The following is an 18,594-nucleotide window of genomic DNA, read 5'->3' as shown; positions in this document are numbered from 1 at the left end:
AGTGGTTGCCAGGGATGGGGCTGGGAGATATGCATAGGTAGACCACAGAGGACTTTTAAGGCAGTGAAATTAATCTGTATGATACTATAAATGTGGACCAATGTCACTCGGTATTTATCAAAAACAATAGAATGCACAGCACCAAGAGCAAACTCTACTGTAAATGATGAACTTGGATGCTAAGATTGTGTCAGCAGGGGGCATCAATTTTACAACTAAACTATGAAATTATTGATAGGATGCCTCCTGAATAAGCTCATGTTCATGTTTAGAGCTTTGAAGACTAGTTCTTGATGGACAGTGTTCAGAAAAAGTCTCATACATGTTTTCCTTGTATGGTGAGAGATACTGGAAAAAAAAAACTGTGAAATATGGAAAGATGCCTTGCAAGTTCGTAAAAACCAATACTAAGTTGCCAAGGGGACCCTGGGAACAGCCACACTTATGATAAGCTTGTTGGCTCATGGACTAATCCATGGTACCCAACCCATTTGTCTAGCTGGGGCCTGACCGAGCTGTCTCCCTTGGGAGAGCAGCAGCTGCTGTGCGGATGAACCAGGCCCTTAAACATGCTCACCACGCCCTGCCCACCACATCAGTCTTCATGGCTTCCTCAGGGCTCTGTGGTCAAAGAAAGCAGCTATGAATGGCAAACTTATCTTTTGAGTAATTAAAACAACCAGTGAGGCATGGGGTGCAATTTGATGTCTTTTGTGAACCAAGTTTTTAGGGCTAGAGCTTCCCATCTTATTACATGTGTTCTTTGCAGTTCATTATTTGATTTCAATGGTACTTTACATTACTTTCTACATTGCAAGAACTTCAAAAAGAGCCTGTGCAGGAAATCTGTAACTGTTTTGGTCTTTACCCAAACTGAGCTTTTCTGGAAGGATATAAAGAAGCCTTTCTTCTTCCTCAGATCACACCCACTTATTCTGTGCTCATGGAGTCAGTCAAAGGGTCTTCTGCCTTCAGCTGAGAGGGAGGTCACAAGAGGAGGAAATTCGTCTTAGAAAAAACCTACACATTTTACATCCCATAACATCCAGGTTTAAGAATGTGTTCTAAGGATATTATCACTTTGTTCCTAGTGTTACAAATCACGAACAGAATTAGAGTAGAACTCTTAAGCTGATGAGTGGGTGAGTGCAGGAAATCAAAGGAATCAAGTCTTGGAATACAGGAATCAATGGGTTTTCATTCTCCTCTTCATTTCTGTGAATAGCAAGAATATTGAGAATTCACCAAACCAAGCTCCCACAGCAGCAACGTAAACAAGGTCTGAACACCATTTCCAACTGGGACTGGTTTATCACAGAATGCAACTCAAGCCATTATAACTTGGAGTTACACTAGTGATGCTATTCTTTTTGTATCAATTAACATTGCCATGGAAACAATCCTCTTGCTAACAATGCCGTAGTCTTCAGACACTTAATATTCGAAGGTGAATTTAAAGACTTGAGGCTGCTTATTTTCTATAAATTATTCAAGGATATTTCTGGGTACGAACGCATCATCATTTTTTTTAGTGATTAAATTACAGTTTCCTATGAGTTCAAGTTCTTTCTTACACTTCTGCAGAAAGATCTTGCTCAAAAGATCACCTGCCGCTTTTTGGAGGTTTGTTTTGTCTCCATATTAGCTTTTCTGTTAAAAGGGGGAACTCGGGCGCTTGCTGCCTTAACCGGTTGCGCCAATTCTGCCCTTAAATAAACCCGGAGACTCGGAGCTGCGCGCTCCGGCGAGGTTGGACCTTTTCGGGTGCCGCGGGCTCCCGTAGTCGAGGAAAGCACTGATTGGCTGAAGCTGGAAAGTGCCGCTTCCTCGGCGGTTTCGGTTTTCGCTGCGATTGTCCGTGGAGGCCGGGCTTGGGGGCCGCCTGGAGTGAGGGTTCTGGATCCTGGCCGAGAGGTGAGCCGGACTGCCGCGTGGGCATACGTCGGGGCCGCGCGCGCAGCCTCAGGTTCGAGGCCCCCGGGTGCCGTCTCGCGGAGAAGCGGCGACTGCAGCGGCTCCGGGCCCGGGGAGGAGGGCCCGGCGGGAGCGGCTTGGCACCCCTGGAGGGAGCACGGACCTCGGAGCCCGCCGGAGCCGGTGCCGGCGGAATGCCGCGCCCACGCGCTCTCGAGCGGGCTTGGGGTGGCCGCGGGGTCCCGGGTGGTCGGCGCCGGGAGCGTGTGGTGAGCTGCGGCACCGGCTCAGCTCCCAGGGAACCCCGACGCTAGCCCGGGGATTCCGCGGGAAAGCCGAGCCCGCAGGCGGGTCCCGGCTCCGCCCGGTACTCAGGACCACGCCACGAGGGTGGCTACGGCAGATCTTGGGAGGAGCTGGGCGGTCGAGTCGGGGCCCCAACCCGGTTCCCATAGTTTTCTGGGCGGGAATGTGCACGTGCGAGCCGTGTGGGTATGTTGCTTCGGACGACTGAGAACCGCAGGTGCACCTCGCGTTGATAAGGCTCTCCCCGAGTGCCTTTCTCCCACCTCTCCCTATCAGTTAGACGGGACTGTTGTAGGCAACTTGGAAGTGGAGAAGCTAGTCCTCCCCAAATCCCACCAGCCACGGTCTCTTGCTGTTGTGTGTACTAGTTCGTGCTGTAGCTAAGACGGTACACATTTTATTAACAGTATCGATTTCCGCTTCCGTTTAAAAACTCCATCTAAGTATCTGTCATTTCTGGTTTTGTATTTCCCTTAGCTCGGCTGCCCAGTCTGTCATTGTGTAAGTCCCATACATTGCTTAGCTATTCCCCTACTGTGGAAAAATCTAAGTTGTTTTTCGGTTCCTGTTTGATTTTAGTATCCATGATAAGAAGTTTCCCTAACAGTGTTGCGGTGTTTTCTCGAGCTGGATTCGCAGAAATTACTACATTACATTCTGTAATCATATAAGGTGTTTCTTTAGTCTTCATACACATGGACAGCTTGTCCTCAAAAACAGCCCTAGTAGTTTACGTAATTTTAATACAACTGAGCTTATTTCATGAAAAGTCTGGTGGCTCATAATATATTTCCAACCTGCCAAACAGGGAGGTGGAGCGTCTGTTTGCAGGTGCTGTCATTTATGACTGCAGTGTTGGGCAGTTCTGCTTGCTTGAATCTTGTGCGGGAATCTGCAGAGGCATGTGAGAGTATGAGTGTGTGTGTGTGTGTGTGCACGCACATCCACGCGTGTGTGTATTTTGGAGTTACTGCGTAGGCTAACTGAACGTTAGAGCAGAGAGAGATTTCAGTGGTCATCTGGCATAATTCCCTTATTTTGCAGATGAGAAAGCCGGGGCCTTGAGAGGTGAAATGATGAGTTATCCAAGTCACAGCTAATTCGGTAGCAGAGCTGGAATTAGAACTCAGGTTTCCTGCCTCCCAAGTGAGTACTCTTCACGCAGCATCAGACAGACTCTCACCAAACTGTGGCACTTGGATTTGCTCCTTTTAGAATTGTGCCGAGTGACTTGTTGAGAGGTTTTAATCATCTGAGGTATCCATAGCACTGGAAAATGAAAGAGTGACATTTGCAAGGCCAGGACTAGAAGTTCATTACATAGAAAGGCCACCCCTTCAAGAACTTGACAGTTGTTTTCAGATTCCCTGTATCTGGGAATAAAATATCCCTAGTAAGATATAACTAACACTTCATCATCTGGTTAGACTGAACTGTGTTCATTTTCATTTGTTATACCTTGATGATTTCTTTAAAATTCTTGTTTTTAAGACCAGAGAATGGTGGATTTTTTTTTTTTTTAATTTTAGGGCTTATTGCAGGATCTCTCAGTGTAGTCAACATGTGGGACTAGCTAATCCTCCGCTGAGGGTGCTGCGCTGTGTGTGGCAGAATGTGTAGCGAGACTGGTGGTCAGTGTCCCCCAGGCACCAGCAGTACCCTCTGTCAGGTAGATAATCCAGAGATTTCCCAAGTTCCCCAAGGGAGGGGGCAAGACCACTTGCCTAGAGGAGTTACCTGGGGGACTTCCTGAGGGAGGGGGCAAGACCACTTGCCTAGAGGAGTTACCTGGGGGACTTCCTAAAGTGGAGATTGCAGTGCCTCTTGGCCTGAGTGTGCTTCAGGAATCTGCATTTTGAAGACATTCCTGCAGATTCAGACGCCCCTTGTTCTTGACAGCCCACAACCCTTCCTGTTTTCTCTTTTCCATTTCCCCCTTATTTGGTGGGCAGTAATAGCCTTACCACTAGGTTACTAGCTATTTAAATACATGCATGATAATGTACTGGTCACTGTACCCGTAATTGGGGCTAGCAGGCATGGGGCTGGCACAGGGGTATTGCTTGGCACTGGCCTTGAATTTCTCTCCCACAGCCTTAGGCAACCTGTCGCAAATCAACCTGACGAGGGCTGTGACAGGGTGGACAGAGGTGCTGTGAGTGGACGGACTTGGCCCTTGGAAGTAGCCTCCATTGACATCTTCAGAGGCCAGGCAGGCACTCCCGTGGGGAGTATATTTAGAGAGCTGTTCCTACTCGCTGTCTGATGCCCTCCTCAGACATGGATATGAGTCCAGTGCTGTGTTTACTTGAGTTATAAGGTTAGGCTCCCTTGCAATTTTTTGCTTCTCAAATTGTTTTCACCCTAAACTCTGAACACCCTAGCTCCCCAGGTGAACTTTGCCCAGACAAAGGATTTGCACATCTTCGGCTCGGTGGCATGGCTCAGAATCGCGCTGGGTGTGTTTCGTCCCACTGGCCGTGATGTGTGTTTGCAGGCTAGTTTACAGTAGTCATCACTAAAGGGCATTTCCCCTGCAATGCTACTACTCTTGGACTGAATCTCTCTCTCTCTGGCCATTCCCAGGTGTGACAGGAGAACCTTGGCGTATTCGGAAGGGCCGCTGTGTGTACCTTCGACAGGGCTCTGGCTTTGGGGTCAAGCCTTAGTTCTGCTTTCCACCTCACGGGCTTTCTACGTGAATCCCAGCTTTGGCTGAGTACAGTTTGGTCTTGTTTCCCCCCTGTTCTTTTCCCAGAAAACCCCGCAGGGAGGCTCCCAGGTATTCTGTGCCAGACCTCTTGGTTGCTTCTGACAGGAAATATACTGCCTCTGCCTTCGTAGCCGTTTAGGAAAATAGGTCAGTGAGACCAGGCCTGGGCAGGAGTCCGTGGAGGGGGAGGCGCAGAGCATGACCGTGGCTTGCGTTTTGAAGGGAGACGTGTAGGCAAGGTGACCCTGCAGAACGAAGAGGTTTTCCTCCGCATGTGTTCATGGTTCAAGAGTCTCATCTCTTGCTTCAGAGGTTGTCAGAAGTGTTCCTTCTGCCTTTTCCAATTTAAAAGATGAAAACTTAAAATTACTTGAGCCAAGCGATGGGAAAAATTGTGATGTCAAGACCAATTTACTCATACAAAATGGATTTATGGGCGAGTCATTAAGTTCCAGGGAGGACCCAGGAAGCCTAATGAAGACTAATGTAAAAGATGTGGCTCTCCTGAAGTGATGTGTAAAATGTGTTTGAAGCACCCAAAGTCCTTCCAGATACTTTCAAAAGTATTTTTCACGAGAGATTTAGCCGAAGGCAGGCACTCTGCAGGACAGTCGAGGAGCTCGTTGGTAACCCTTCCTTTCGTGTGACTGACTGTTCTTCCAGGGAGCAGAGCCCCATCTAGAGAAGTAAGTGACATAAGACCGTAGATCGTGAAGGTTATTTCAGAGACAGCCAGATGCCAGAACTAAGTGACGTGGCTTCTCTGCACTCAGCTCCCCAAAGCAGAACACAGAACCCAAGGACACTCCTGCTTACACAGCCCTCCTCTTCCCCACACCCCCAGATGCCAAAAACTGACAACAGCATTCCCCTTCCTGATTCGTCAGAATCACCCAGGATCACACAGACGGACTCCCGGGTCCTGCCCCAGAGCTGTTGAGTGGAGTCTCCAAGGGACCCTAATGATTCGGGTCTGGGAACTAGACTTGGAGCTGCAGCCTGTGTTCCGCGTGAAGGAGCCCTTCCACAGCTTTTTCTCCGGCCCCTGTATGTAGCGTTTACCTTCAGATCCAAGCGCGTGGCCCCTTGTCTTTCTCCTTTCACTTGGTGGACTCCTTTTCCTTCCAGCTTGGCTCAGGCGTCGTATTCTCCAGAAACTGTCCTTGGATCTGCCGCACCTGGGCTGGACGATTCTTTCTGTGGCCTTCTCTGTACGTACTTCTGTGCAAATAGACCCGTTGTGAAATTCTCCATCTTTTTTTTTTTACCCCTCTTTAGTGTAGACTCTGAAAGTCCAAAGCCCTGTGTGCCTGCGTCTCAGCAGGTATTCTGTGCAAGTGTGACATGTTGACTGCCTTCCCAAGGGGACGGATGTGATTGCAATAAAGATGAGGCCTAATAGAGGCATTGTCTTTAGTGAGACTAGGAAAACTTATCTGTGCTTTTTATAAAGGTGTGGAAAGTTAATACCATTCTCAAAAGAGTACTGTTAAACACCTTACAGTCTAGGGTGGTATTCTTTCTTAAGATTTTATTTGTTTATTTATTTGAGAGGCAGTGTTACAGACAGTGAGAAGGAGAGACAGAAAGGTCTTCCATCTGCTGGTTCACTCTCCAAATGGCTGCAATGGCGGGAGCTGGGCCAATCTGAAGCCAGGAGCTTCCTCCGGGTCTCCAACACAGCTGCAGGGGCCCATGCACTTGGGCCATTTTTCACTGCTTTCCCACGCCGTAACAGAGAACTGGATCAGAAGAGGAGCAGCCAGGACACGAACAGGGGCCCGCATGGGAGGCCAGTGCTACACACAAAGGCTTGGCCTACTATGCCACAGGGCTGGCCCCACTGTCACTAATTTTTAACTCTTCCAATTTTTTCTTTTCAATTTATTTTTCATGCTAAACTGTAAATATGTGAATTCTAGGAGTACTTGAAAGTACTAATAAGTAAATAATTTTTCTGTGAACTAAATTTTCACATCACTGGTGTATTTTAGTGTTTGCTTAACACGAACAGCTAGCCCTATCGTAGTTTCATACATGAAGAAACTGGCATAATGTGATGTGACGGTTGTGATAGGATATTATCCTAAAACTCAAGAGTTGAGTTTCTCTCAGATCTGGAGAGTTAATAGTTCTGTAGAAGTATCTAACCACAAAACAGCTCATCTTTGAGACAAAAATAAGATGGTTTATAGACAAACAGGGAGGTTCGTTTTTACCAAAGTCATTAAAGGTATTCGAATCTGTTGGAGTATTTACCTTGTAATTTTTCTCTTTTTACTTAAAAACAGCATAAATAAAATTACTATGTGGACCGAGTCCCGGATTATTAGAAGTTGTCCTGAATAATAGTTATAATTTTAGACATCTGTTGAGACTGTGTGGCTAAAAAAGTAAGTGCCAGTTCAGTGGAAAAATTAAATTAAAATTTGCAAAACAAAATAATCAGTTGATCACGTTTTAAAGAAATCTTTCAGGGTCAGCCCTATGGCATAGCGGGTGGGGCCACTGCCTGCAGTGCCGGCATCCCATATAGGTGCTGGTTCGAGTCCTGGCTGCTCCACTTCCGATCCAGCTCCTTGCTATGGCCTGGGAAAGCAGTGGAAGATGGCCCAAGTCCTTGGGCCCCTGCACCCATGTGGGAGACCTGGAAGAAGCTCCTGGCTCCTGGTTTCAGATCAGCATAGCTCCAGCCATTGCAGCCATCTGGGGAACAAACCAGTGGATGGAAGACCTTTCTCTCTCTCTGCCTCTGCCTCTCTGTAACTCTGCCTTTCAAATAAATATATCTTTTAAAAAATAAAATAAAAACAAGAATCTTCCAAGCCATATGGTACAAATGATAGTTTCTGTATTTTTTATTTTATTTAACTTAGGATGTTGACTTTTCTTGGTTAAAGAAAAATTGTACTTCAGTTATGATCACTTTTATTTCTTCATGCCCTTTATTTATTTATTTATTTTTGACAGGCCGAGTGGACAGTGAGAGAGAGAGACAGAGAGAAAGGTCTTCCTTTTGCCGTTGGTTCACCCTCCAATGGCCGCTGCGGCCGGCGTGCTGGCCGGCACACCGCGATCCGATGGCAGGAGCCAGGTACTTATCCTGGTCTTCCATGGGGTGCAGGGCCCAAGTACTTGGCCATCCTCCACTGTACTCCCTGGCCACAGCACAGAGCTGGCCTGGAAGAGGGGCAACAGGGACAGAATCCGGTGCCCCGACTGGGACTAGAACCTGGTGTGCCGGTGCTGCAAGGCGGAAGATTAGCCTAGTGAGCCACGGCGGCGACCTTCATGCCCTTTAAAGAAGACTTTTTTTTTTTTTTTTTTTTTTGACAGGCAGAGTGGACAGTGAGAGAGAGAGACAGAGAGAAAGGTCTTCCTTTTCTGTTGGTTCACCCCCCAGTGGCCGCTGCGGACAGTGCACCGCGCTGATCTGAAGCCAGGAGCCAGGTGCTTCTCCTGGTCTCCCATGCGGGTGCAGGGCCCAAGTACTTGGGCCATCCAGGACAGAATCCAGCGCCCCGACCGGGACTAGAACCTGGGGTACCGGCGCCACAGGCGGAGGATTAGCCTAGTGAGCCGTGGCACTGGCTTTTTTTTTTTTTTTTTTTTTAAAGAAGACTTTAAATTTTCCATGTAGATTCTGACTTCTTTAAAGTCAGAGCTTCAGTGGAGGAAGTATTTCTGAATTTCTTTGTTCGCTGTGTGCATGTGCATGTTTGTCGAACAAACGAAAAGCTCATTACCTAGCACAGATCCGCTGTGAGAGCATCAGCAAACAGTGGTCCTAAACCCGAGTGGAGGTCATGGAGTGGGTGTGTTTGGAAAGCAGTAAGCAGCTGTGTTCAATGGAAGAATGTTTAGTGAACGTTTTGATTAAAAAATAACCAAGTTGGTTCTTCAAGAGAGTCCATAGAAGAGTGTTGTCCATATTAATTTTTAAGTCTCAGTGCCATATCATTATGAAATAAGTTCTGAACTTGAATGAAACAGATTAACTTCCAAAGTCTTTTTTACTCAGGTTTGCTTAAGTAATTGCAATTTTGTTCATTTATTTCATGAAATTATTTATTTTTAAGGATAAGCTTTTAAAAATTTATTTGAGAGGCAGAGAAAGAGAATGTGAGCTCCCTGCACACATCAGTGGGTCACTATTTTTTTTTTTTTTAATTTTTCAAGATCTATTTACTTATTTGAAAGAGTTACAGAGAGGGGCCAGCACTGTGGCGCAGCGGGTTAAAGCCCTGGCCTAAGCACTGGCATCCCATATGGGCGCCGGTTCTAGTCCCGGCTGCTCCTCTTCTGATCCAGCTCTCTGCTGTGGCCTGGGAAAGCAGTAGAAGATGGCCCAAGTCCCTGGGCCCTGCACCAGCGTGGGAGACCTGGAAGAAGCTCCTGGCTCCTGGCTTCGGGTCGACGAAGCTCTGGCCGATGTGGCCATCTGGGGAGTGAACCAGCAGATGGAAGACCTCTCTCTCTCTCTCTCTCTCTGCCTCTCTGCCTCTCTGCCTCTCTGCCTCTCCTTCTCTCTCTGTGTAACTCTGCCTTTCAAATAAATAAATAAATCTTAAAAAAAAAAAAAAAAAGAGTTACAGAAAAATCCTTCATCTTCTGGTTCACTCCCCAAATGGTTGCAACTGTCAAGGCTGGGCCAGGCCAGAGCCAGGAGCCAGGAGCTTCAATCCAGGTTTCCCATGTGGGTGGCAGAAGCTCAAACACTTGGGCCACCTTCTACTGCTTTTCCTAGGCCATTAGGGAGCTGGATCAAAAGTAGAGCAGCTGAGACTCGAACCAGCGTTTGACTTTACCCACTACGTCAATCCCTGGGTCACTCTTCAGCTGCCCACAATGGCAGGGATCAGACAGGGCCGAAGCCAGGAAGTCACTCCAGGTCTCCCACGTGGGTGGCAGGAGCCCAGCCACCTGAGTCATCACTGCTGCTTCCTAGGGATTGCATTAGCAAGAAGTTGGAATCAGGCGCTGGAGCAGCTACTGAGCCCAGGCTCTCTGACGAGGGATGCGGGCATCCTGACGTGCATCTTCACCGCTGGGCCGCATGCCCACTCCTTACTAAGAATTTTAGAGACGGTGCTGTTGTATAACAGTGTTGAGGGAGTAACGGACAACTTTGCAAGTCTGATGTGACTAATTTGAGTGTGTAATGCTGTCTGTTTCGGACTCCTATCATACTTGAATTTTGAGACTTTTTTCATTTGTAGTGCACATATTTGTGATAATTGTAATCAGGTAATGCAGAATATTTGGGTACATCAGAGACTTTCAGAAGACCATTTAAGGTTGTGATTTAGAGCATGGGCTGGCTGGCTGCTTACTGACTGGTTGACCTTGAGCAAGAGGTTTAACTTCCTGTGTCTGGTTCTTCATCTGTAAAATAGGGGGAAAATGATCCCCACCTCATGGGGCAGCGTGGTTTGAGTGGATTAATACATAGAATGTGCTTGGGAAGGTGCTGGCATAGGGTGTACTCAAGTAGCAGCTTTCAAGTGTGATTGCAGTTGTTAGGTTCAGAGCTACATTGAGGCATCAGTTGTTCCGGGATGTACCTACCCTGCTTGGTGTGGCCCCTGCACTAGGCCTGATTTGAGTTTGAAGGTTCCAGTATACTTTGGTTTCATCACAGTTTAAAGGCAAATTCATTACTCTTTTTATGTCTTTATTTTCGTCAGCAAAATGGGGATATTAAGCGATTCTCCCCAGGATTGCTGTAAACAGTAACTTTGGTAGTGTTCACAGGGCTCTTAGCGGAGGTCTCAGCACTGGGTGGAGGAAGGGTGTTGTGAAGAACATAATGGCTGTGAGACCGTAGTGACAAGTGACAAGAGTCGGTGCTCTGTAAACAACTCTAATGAGTGGGTTTGTTGGGACTGAAGGAGATGATGGCTGTGAAACACTTGCCTGAGTGGCTCCTAGTACTGAAAACACTTAGCTGTCGCGTTACTAGTTGAGAAGTAATGAGTCTTCAAACGTGGTGCTTTCATACTTGATTTCCTAGAACCGTGTTAAGGGCTTCAAGAGTTTTTGTTGAATAATTAGCTTTTGTCTTAACGCTTGTTCCTCCCTTTCATATTTCTGATCAGGATTGTTAAAATGAGTCTGCGGAAGCAAACCCCTAGTGACTTCTTAAAGCAAATCATCGGACGACCAGTTGTGGTAAAATTAAATTCTGGAGTGGATTATCGAGGTAATATTTTCATGTTTCATCCTAACTGGTGTAACTAAATAAGTAAATGTGGCTTACTGATTTTTATTAACCTCTTAAGTATACCCAGTAGACCAGAAAAGTACTGGCATCAACAGTTTTTATGCCTAGCTCTTTTTCTACATCTGAGATTTTTCCTTTTCCAAAACAAATTTTATTTGAAAGAATGAGAGAAAGAGACACAGACAGAAGTCATCTATCTGCTTGTTTGCTCCCTAAATGCTGCAACAGTTAGGAGCCTAGCTGAAGCTGGGTGCCTAGAACGCAGTCTGAGTCTTCCTATGTGGGTGGCAGGGACCCAGGGACCCAGGGACCCAGGTACTTGGCCATCACATGTCACCTTTATCCCTGAGTGTGCACTGGTAGGGAAGCAGGGTAGCCAGGACTCAAACCAGGCACTCCAGCATGGGATGTGAGTATCTCAGGTAGCTTCTCGAGTGCTGTGCGCCCAGGGACCGTGAGAGACAATTGTGGTAGCAGAGTTTGTAATGCTGTCTCCTGTCCCAGCTCTGAGATCGTGTGTCCCTGAGTTCCCTGGGAGTAGCCAGCAGTGCCCACTCAACTCAGGCATGAATGAGTGGTTATGAAGAAAACCTTGGTGTAGCATTATTGGTTGTTGCTTAAGTATTCAAGATTGGCAGGCAGCTGTTTAGATGTATAACTTTACAACATGAACTTCCTGTTAGTAGAACGTGTGGTAGCCAAAGGCTCCCTTCTGTTCCTGTAGAAAATACTTTTATATATATATATATATATATATATATATATACACACACACACACACACACATACATACATACATATATATAAAGATTTATTGATTTATTTGAAAGAGTTACACAGAGAGAGAAGAAGAAACAGAGAGAGAGGTCTTCCATCCGCTGGTTTACTCCCTAATTGGCTGCAACAGCCAGAGCTGTGCCGCTCCGAAGCCAGGAGCTTCTTCCGGGTCTCCCACACGGGGGCAGGATCCCAAGTACTTGGCCATCTTCCACTGCTTTCTCAGGCCACAGCAGAGAGCTGGATCTGAAGTAGAGCAGCCAGGTCTTGAACCATTGCCCATATGGGATGCCGGCACTGCAGGCGGTGGCTTAACCCGCAACACCACAGCGCCGGCCTGAGAATACTCTTAAAAAGAGGCCGTGATGCTTCTGAAGTTAATGGAAGGAAAGTCATCAAATTCCATGTAAGCGACCTGCATTGTAGCACAGCAGGTTGAGCTGAGCACCAGTTTGAGTCCCTGCTGCCCCACTTCTGAAGGGTTCAGTTCCCTGCTAAGGCACCTGGGAAGGCAGTGGAAGATGGCACAAGTGCTTGGGTCCCTGCCACCCACGTGGAGACCTGGATAGTGTTCCAGGTTCCTAACTTTAGCCTGAACCAGTCTCAGCTATTGCAGCTGAGTGAATCAATGTATGCAGGATCTCTTGTTCTGTCACTCTGCCTTTTGAATAAATAAATCTTAAAAAAATCACACATAAAAATTTTTTTGTGTATGAGAGAACTCACATGCACTGGTTCACTCCCCAAATGTCCACAATAACCAGGGCTGGGCCAGGACAAAGCCAGGAGCTGGGAACTCAATCCAGGTCTCCCATGGGGTTGGCAGGAACTCAGCTACTTGAACTATCACCTACAGCCTTCCAGGGTGAGCGTTAGCAGGCAGCTGGAGTCAGTAGCTGGAGCTGGGACTTGAACTCAGGTACTCCACTATGGGATAGAAGCCTTTTAATCTCTAGGCTGAATGCCTGCCCCCAAATTCTGTTTTTTTTTTTTTTTTTTAATTTTTTTTTATTTTAAGATTTATATTTATTTGAAAGGCAGAGTTACAGAGAGGCAGAGGCAGAGAGAGACAGACAGAAGTCTTCCATCTGCTGGTTCACTCCTCAGATGGCTACAACAGCTAGAGCTGGGCTGATCCGAAGCCAGGAGCCAGGAGTTTCCTCCAGGTCTCCCACACTGGTGCAGGGGCCCAAGTACTTGGGCCATCTTCTGCTTTCCTAGGCCTTGGCAGATACCTGGATCAGAAGTGGAGCAGCCAGGACTTGATCCACTACACTACAGCACCGGCCCCCAAATTCTGCTTTTTAAATTACTAAATTCCTGAATCTTCAAAATTAAGATACTAAATTACCTGGAATATATCACAAGTAAGGATAACTTACTTACTGGCGGAGTTACTGGGTTTTTTGTTGGCCTCTTTTCTAAACAATAATGACAGTAGTCTTTTGAGCTTTTTACTTTTTCCATGTATAACGATTTAATTTTACTGAGGGCTTACTACATGATGAATATGTTTTAATTACTGTAACAATTGTGTCTTCAATAAATCCCATAAGGCCTTTGTTAATTAGCCTCGCCTAGGGAATGGTGTGCTAGGACTCAAACCCAGGCTTAAGAAACCACTGGACTGTTTTTATGGACTCCTTTAGTTTCTTTTAATCACATGTCTCCAGTTTATTTTGATTTTGACAACGAAACTAGTGTATTTATACCGAATTCTGAGATGAACTCTGCATTGTCTCTCACCCGTGAACTTTGAGGAGCCTAGAAGAGATAACAGACTTCTGGGACTTGAGACTATTTCACAACTAATTAGGGTGGGATGCTCTGTTCATTATGTTCTCAGTACCTACTTTATTTTTTTAAGTTTATTTATTTGAAAGGCAGTTACACAGAGAGGGAGAGGGAGAGAGTGAAAGAGAGATCTTCCATCTGCTGGTTCACTCCCCAAATGGCCACAATGGCCAGGGTTGCACCAGACTAAAGCCAGGAGCTTCATCCAGTTTTCCCACAGGGGCCCAGGGATTTGGGCCATCTTCCACTGTTTTCCCAGGTGCGCTGTGGAGCAGCTGGGAGTGGAACCTGCACCCACATGGCTGCAGTTTAATCTGCTTACCACAGCATGGCCCCAGTACCTACTTTACTGAGGAGCTCAATCAGCATGCCCTTATTTTGGTCTGAATTCTTTAAGGGAAGTGTTCTTTATCTAAAGGTAATACATCTTTTAGTTTTGTTTTACTTTTAGAAATTTAAAAGCAAACAATAGAGAAAAAAAAGTGTGAGTTTATTTTGTTGCAGAAAAATTTGAAATCTGTGTGTAGATTTTTCATAATATGCGTTTTCCACATACTGTGAAAAAATTTTCACAACAAAATAAACTCATACTCTTAATTTCATTCTTCAACAAACTTTTTGAAGTACCCCCAAATAAGCACAATTTTATCTAAATGTAGTCAGCTAAACGTAGTCAGCCATACATGTAACCTTTTTTTTTTTAACACTAAACAACATGTTTAGTACTATGACAATGTTGAGATTTTTAATGACTGCATTAGAATCCCTGTGTGTGTGGCTAAGCCGTAGTTTATAGTTGTTGTTTTTAACTGATTTCCTTTTAGTGGACATTTAGGTCTTTACCAATTTTTGGTTATGATAAACAACTGTTTTTTCACATCTATCTTGAACACTTACTTGTCCAAAGATCTCATTAGAGTGAATTCCCTGGGCTAGGCCTGAGCCACTGAGCAGGCCAAATGGCCCTCTACCAGGGCACAGGTGTGTCCTTAGCGAACCCTCATCACCCTTGGATAAGCTCTTGCTCATCTTTTCCAATCTAATTGGCAACAAGCACTAAATATCCTATTTGTTTTATATTTTCTTTGTTTACTGAGGAGATTGAGCCACCTTTCCCGTGGGTAGTAATCTTAATTTTTCTGTGTATACAAATGTCTGCTTATGGTCCCTAGATGACTACAGCAAATATTTTACATTAGTAGAGAGCTTTACTAAAATAATGTGCTTATTTTGTGGTTAAATAATTTTTTAAAAACCAGCAGTTCTCTGTAGTGGTTTCTTTTCAAGTTTGAAGAAAACCTCTTGTTTTCTATAAAATATAGTAGATCTCCACAAGAAGGGAGAAGGTTATAATTCTAACCCTGACACGTTGGTTTGCTTTAACCTTTGTTATAACAATAGACATTTTCATTAGTCTATTTTGCTTTATTAATCTTTAGGCATTTGCATATCACATCTTAAAGGTTTCTTGCTCATTTCTGATTGTGGTTTAGATATAAAAGAATACAACAGGAAACAAACTGTAAAGTTGTGTCTTAAGCCTTTTTTTGCTAAGAAATAGTTGTTACGAACTGCTCACAATGCATGCTGGTTCTTTGAAAGTTTATAGCTTCCAGCGGAATTCTGTTAGATTAATGTCTTGTGCTCTCGTTCCACACACACAATTTTGAAAAGACCCTTTTTTGTTTAGAGGATAATGGGGGCATAGGCAGAGAGTGTGGAGCATATAAATGAAGTTAAGACTAAATGAAACGATTGACTCGGCTAATCGAATCAAATCTGTGCTTGTTTTTATTTAATTTTTCTTTTTTTTTTTTCCTAGAAAAATACCACTTGGGATAGTGAGGCTTGCAGATTTTTGTCTTTAAAAAAAAAATCTTCAGGTCACAGTTTACAGAATTTACACCATCTTAACACAATTAAAAAGATTTGCTCAAACTGTTTCTTTGAAAGCTCCCTAGAATGTTTTTAGCCCCTTTCGTCCATTAGTTTTGATTTGAAATTATTGTAACTGTAACAAAACAGAATGGGATGTGTTAGAATGCAATATGCTGCCCTGTATTCTCAAGCTGCTCTCCTCCGTGAGTCACAGCTTTAAGATGTTCTTGCAGGAGCACCTGCTGTCTCCTCTTCTATTATTTTAACAGATTGTGGAGACTTCCTCTTAACCCTGGAGTTCATTCATCTGCTGCCGTAGATGTTGTGAAAGAATGAAATAAATCTGCCAGACCCTATTTCACTTAGCGGCTAAAGTAAGAAATGCCACAGGGACCAAGGATCATTTGTTCGTGCATAATTGCCCACTGCTGTCGTTCGCCTTCAAAGAACAGGATTTTACTTGGAATATTCTTACTCGGTTACTTTGGTGAAGGCTTCCAGAGTTGCTGTGTGTGATCCTACATCCCACTAGGGAAGGGACGGTTCACTGTTTTCCCGGTAGTAGCCGGTGCCTGACTCTTTCTTATGTGCTCTCTCGCTTTCATTCAGATCGGCAGAGGGTAAAGACTCGTGTTGTGTGTAAATCTAGTGAGTTTCATTTCACTGTGGGTTTTTATATTGAGCACCTAAGAGCTCATGAGTCAGGAGACTGGCAGCTCTAAGGTGTGCCCTGTGGTTGACAACCATGCATGCTTTGAATGTCCCCTTCTTGACTGTGCCTGTAACTCCAGGGGTCCTGGCCTGCCTGGACGGCTACATGAACATCGCCCTGGAGCAGACAGAAGAGTATGTAAATGGACAGCTGAAGAATAAGTACGGGGACGCATTCATCCGAGGAAACAACGGTAACGTTTCTGCATCGTGCGCCTCTACACCACCCAAATACGCTTACAGTCAGCACCACCCGAGCATCTTCTAGATCGTCTTAAAGTTGGCTTTGGTTTTATTTTTAAATGTTTGGAGCTCAGCTCCTCGGTGTGACCGGTGCTTTGTTTGTAGCTCCTTGGAGTTATGGAACTAGAAATTCTTTCCTTCCCTCCCTTTCCAAGGGTTCTCACCCACCCCTGCCCTCCTGGATCTGGTGTATTGTATTCTCCCACCACATAACCTCACCTCTCGCAGTCTGAGGTTGGAGCTGTTGTGTAATTTGGAGCTTGGCCAGTCCAGAAGTCCTTTCTGTAGTAAATGCTGAGATGCATTTTGTAGAGGTTTATACCCTTTAGTTTGGCAAAAATGGCGCAGTAGGAAATATGGTCCTGACATTACTCAGCTTTTTAACAGCGAGTGTTTTGCTATAACTGCTGCAGATAGTTTTAAATACTTTGATTCAGACATAGATTACCAGTCAAGTCATATGTGGATCTGGGACAGGAAGGGAAAGCACCAGAATTATGAGAATTATTCCTAGACTGAACCCCACTTTTTGACCCCCTGAGTAGAACTCTGGGATTCTTGAGTTCAGCTTTTCTGTTGATTTCTTTACTTCTGGCTAAGGAGTTCTTCAGTCCACCCAACAGCCGGTTCCCTTTGCTGTGAAGTAAACATTCTGACTTTCATAATGGATATTCTGTCCTCTGTTTTCATAGCACCGTATTTCTTCCCAGCATAATATATGTGTGTTTTGATTGCTTCTTAGTACTCCAGCGTGTAGCATTTCTTCTCCTCTTTTCCATATTGTTCTTAATTTGATTTCCTCCTTTTCCTGGGAGGTGGTGTGGTCTTGCCTCCTCTGACCGCTGATGAGAGGTGAGGCAGCGGACGAGGGCAGGTGCTGTGACAGTGAGGGGCGGGTCCTTTCACCTGTGGAGGGCCTGCTCAGCTCCCCCAAAGCTGTTTGGGCTGACACGCTGATGCTTCTCTTTCTAGAATCCCCATGATGTAGTCAGTGACAGCTACCTTTGGCCTCCCAAGTCTCCCTCTCTGGCTCTTCAGGAGGATTCTGACTTACTCGATGAACCTGTGCTGTGTTCTGTGAACAAACCTGTATGCCTCTGAGCAGGCGTGGGGAAGGGTGGGGAGGCACACCTGGGGTGAAAACTTGACCAGAGTGACTGGTCATTTTATTCATTTTTGTCATACTCTCACGTACCCTATATGCCACAGACTACAGTTTGGATAGCACCAAACATTCAAAGTCTAGCAGGAAACCCAGAGGAAGAACTTCGGGGTCTTTAAAAAAAAAAAAAAAAAAAAACTCAATTCTTGTTTATCCAGTTTCAATTAAAAAAGTAAATAAGCAGGTTTAGCATTTGTACTGGGGAGATGGATACAAATACACTATTGATTATTCATCTGAAATCAGGCCTGGGAGATTGATTTATGTCCCTCAAAGTGCAGTTATGGTACTTCTCATTGAGAAGCATTCCAGGGACTCTGAGGTATATTTTATTTTATTTCCTTGATCAGTTTGCAAACTCAGTCTGATGCATAGATAAGATTAGGACACAGTGTTAGAAGACACCACATGTGGGTCTACAGTCATAGAACTTGTCTCACAGTGGTTCTAGAGTTGGTTGGTTATATGCTTGGAAAGCCCTTTTAAGTTTGCAGATATGTCAGGCAAAATTCACTTGCTTTTAAAACTTACTACCATGATCCTGAAGAGCAGACTGTATTTTCAGTTGTTTTTGTTTTTGTTTTTTTCCAGTGTTGTACATCAGTACACAGAAGAGGCGAATGTGAAGACCCTGGAGAGAAGTCCTTTGCGTAGCGGGACGTGTATATTTTATGAAGTTGTCTGTTCTGTTGTTCGGTTCTTTGGTGATATCATTTGTTCTGCTTTCATAATAGTCGGTGATTTTTCACTGACATGGGAGCAAGTTGAATGTATAACATTGTGAATTTAATTGTAAAGAGTTCTTTCCAATAGTCAGTTTCTTTTACCTCCATTTCAGTATCCAAAATGCTAAAAGAATAAAAAAAAGACAAA

General features: G+C 45.0%; 1 protein-coding gene across 10 annotated transcripts; it reads left to right on the top strand.

Annotated features, from left to right (window-relative positions):
• The first annotated feature begins 1,761 nt into the window (after positions 1–1,761).
• On the top strand, positions 1,762–18,594 carry LSM6 (LSM6 homolog, U6 small nuclear RNA and mRNA degradation associated). 10 transcript variants are annotated; one of them, XM_070047187.1, is made up of 8 exons: positions 1,787–1,914; positions 3,265–3,366; positions 4,979–5,080; positions 5,778–5,980; positions 6,062–6,144; positions 11,032–11,135; positions 16,397–16,510; positions 18,313–18,594. In XM_070047187.1, exons 6-8 carry the CDS (start codon positions 11,042–11,044, stop codon positions 18,345–18,347), a joined length of 243 nt encoding a protein of 80 aa, XP_069903288.1. In that variant the 5' UTR covers positions 1,787–1,914; positions 3,265–3,366; positions 4,979–5,080; positions 5,778–5,980; positions 6,062–6,144; positions 11,032–11,041; the 3' UTR covers positions 18,348–18,594. The 10 variants fall into 10 exon arrangements, with proteins under 10 accessions (XP_008265607.1, XP_002716966.1, XP_008265605.1 ...); XM_070047190.1 differs by lacking the exon at positions 1,787–1,914 and adding an exon at positions 1,922–1,966; XM_008267382.4 differs by lacking the exon at positions 4,979–5,080 and having other exon boundaries at positions 5,821–5,980.

Source organism: Oryctolagus cuniculus, chromosome 8, assembly GCF_964237555.1.
Source record: "Oryctolagus cuniculus chromosome 8, mOryCun1.1, whole genome shotgun sequence".
NCBI classification, from domain to species: domain Eukaryota; kingdom Metazoa; phylum Chordata; class Mammalia; order Lagomorpha; family Leporidae; genus Oryctolagus; species Oryctolagus cuniculus.
This window is presented reverse-complemented; position numbering and strand designations above follow the sequence as displayed.

Coding starts and splice junctions, on each gene's coding strand:
- LSM6 (XM_008267385.4), top strand. CDS start 11,042: ATGAGTCTGCGGAAGCAAACCCCTAGTGACTTCTTAAAGCAAATCATC. Junction 11,136..16,396: donor TTCTGGAGTGGATTATCGAG/GTAATATTTTCA, acceptor CTGTAACTCCAG/GGGTCCTGGCCTGCCTGGAC. Junction 16,511..18,312: donor ATTCATCCGAGGAAACAACG/GTAACGTTTCTG, acceptor GTTTTTTTCCAG/TGTTGTACATCAGTACACAG.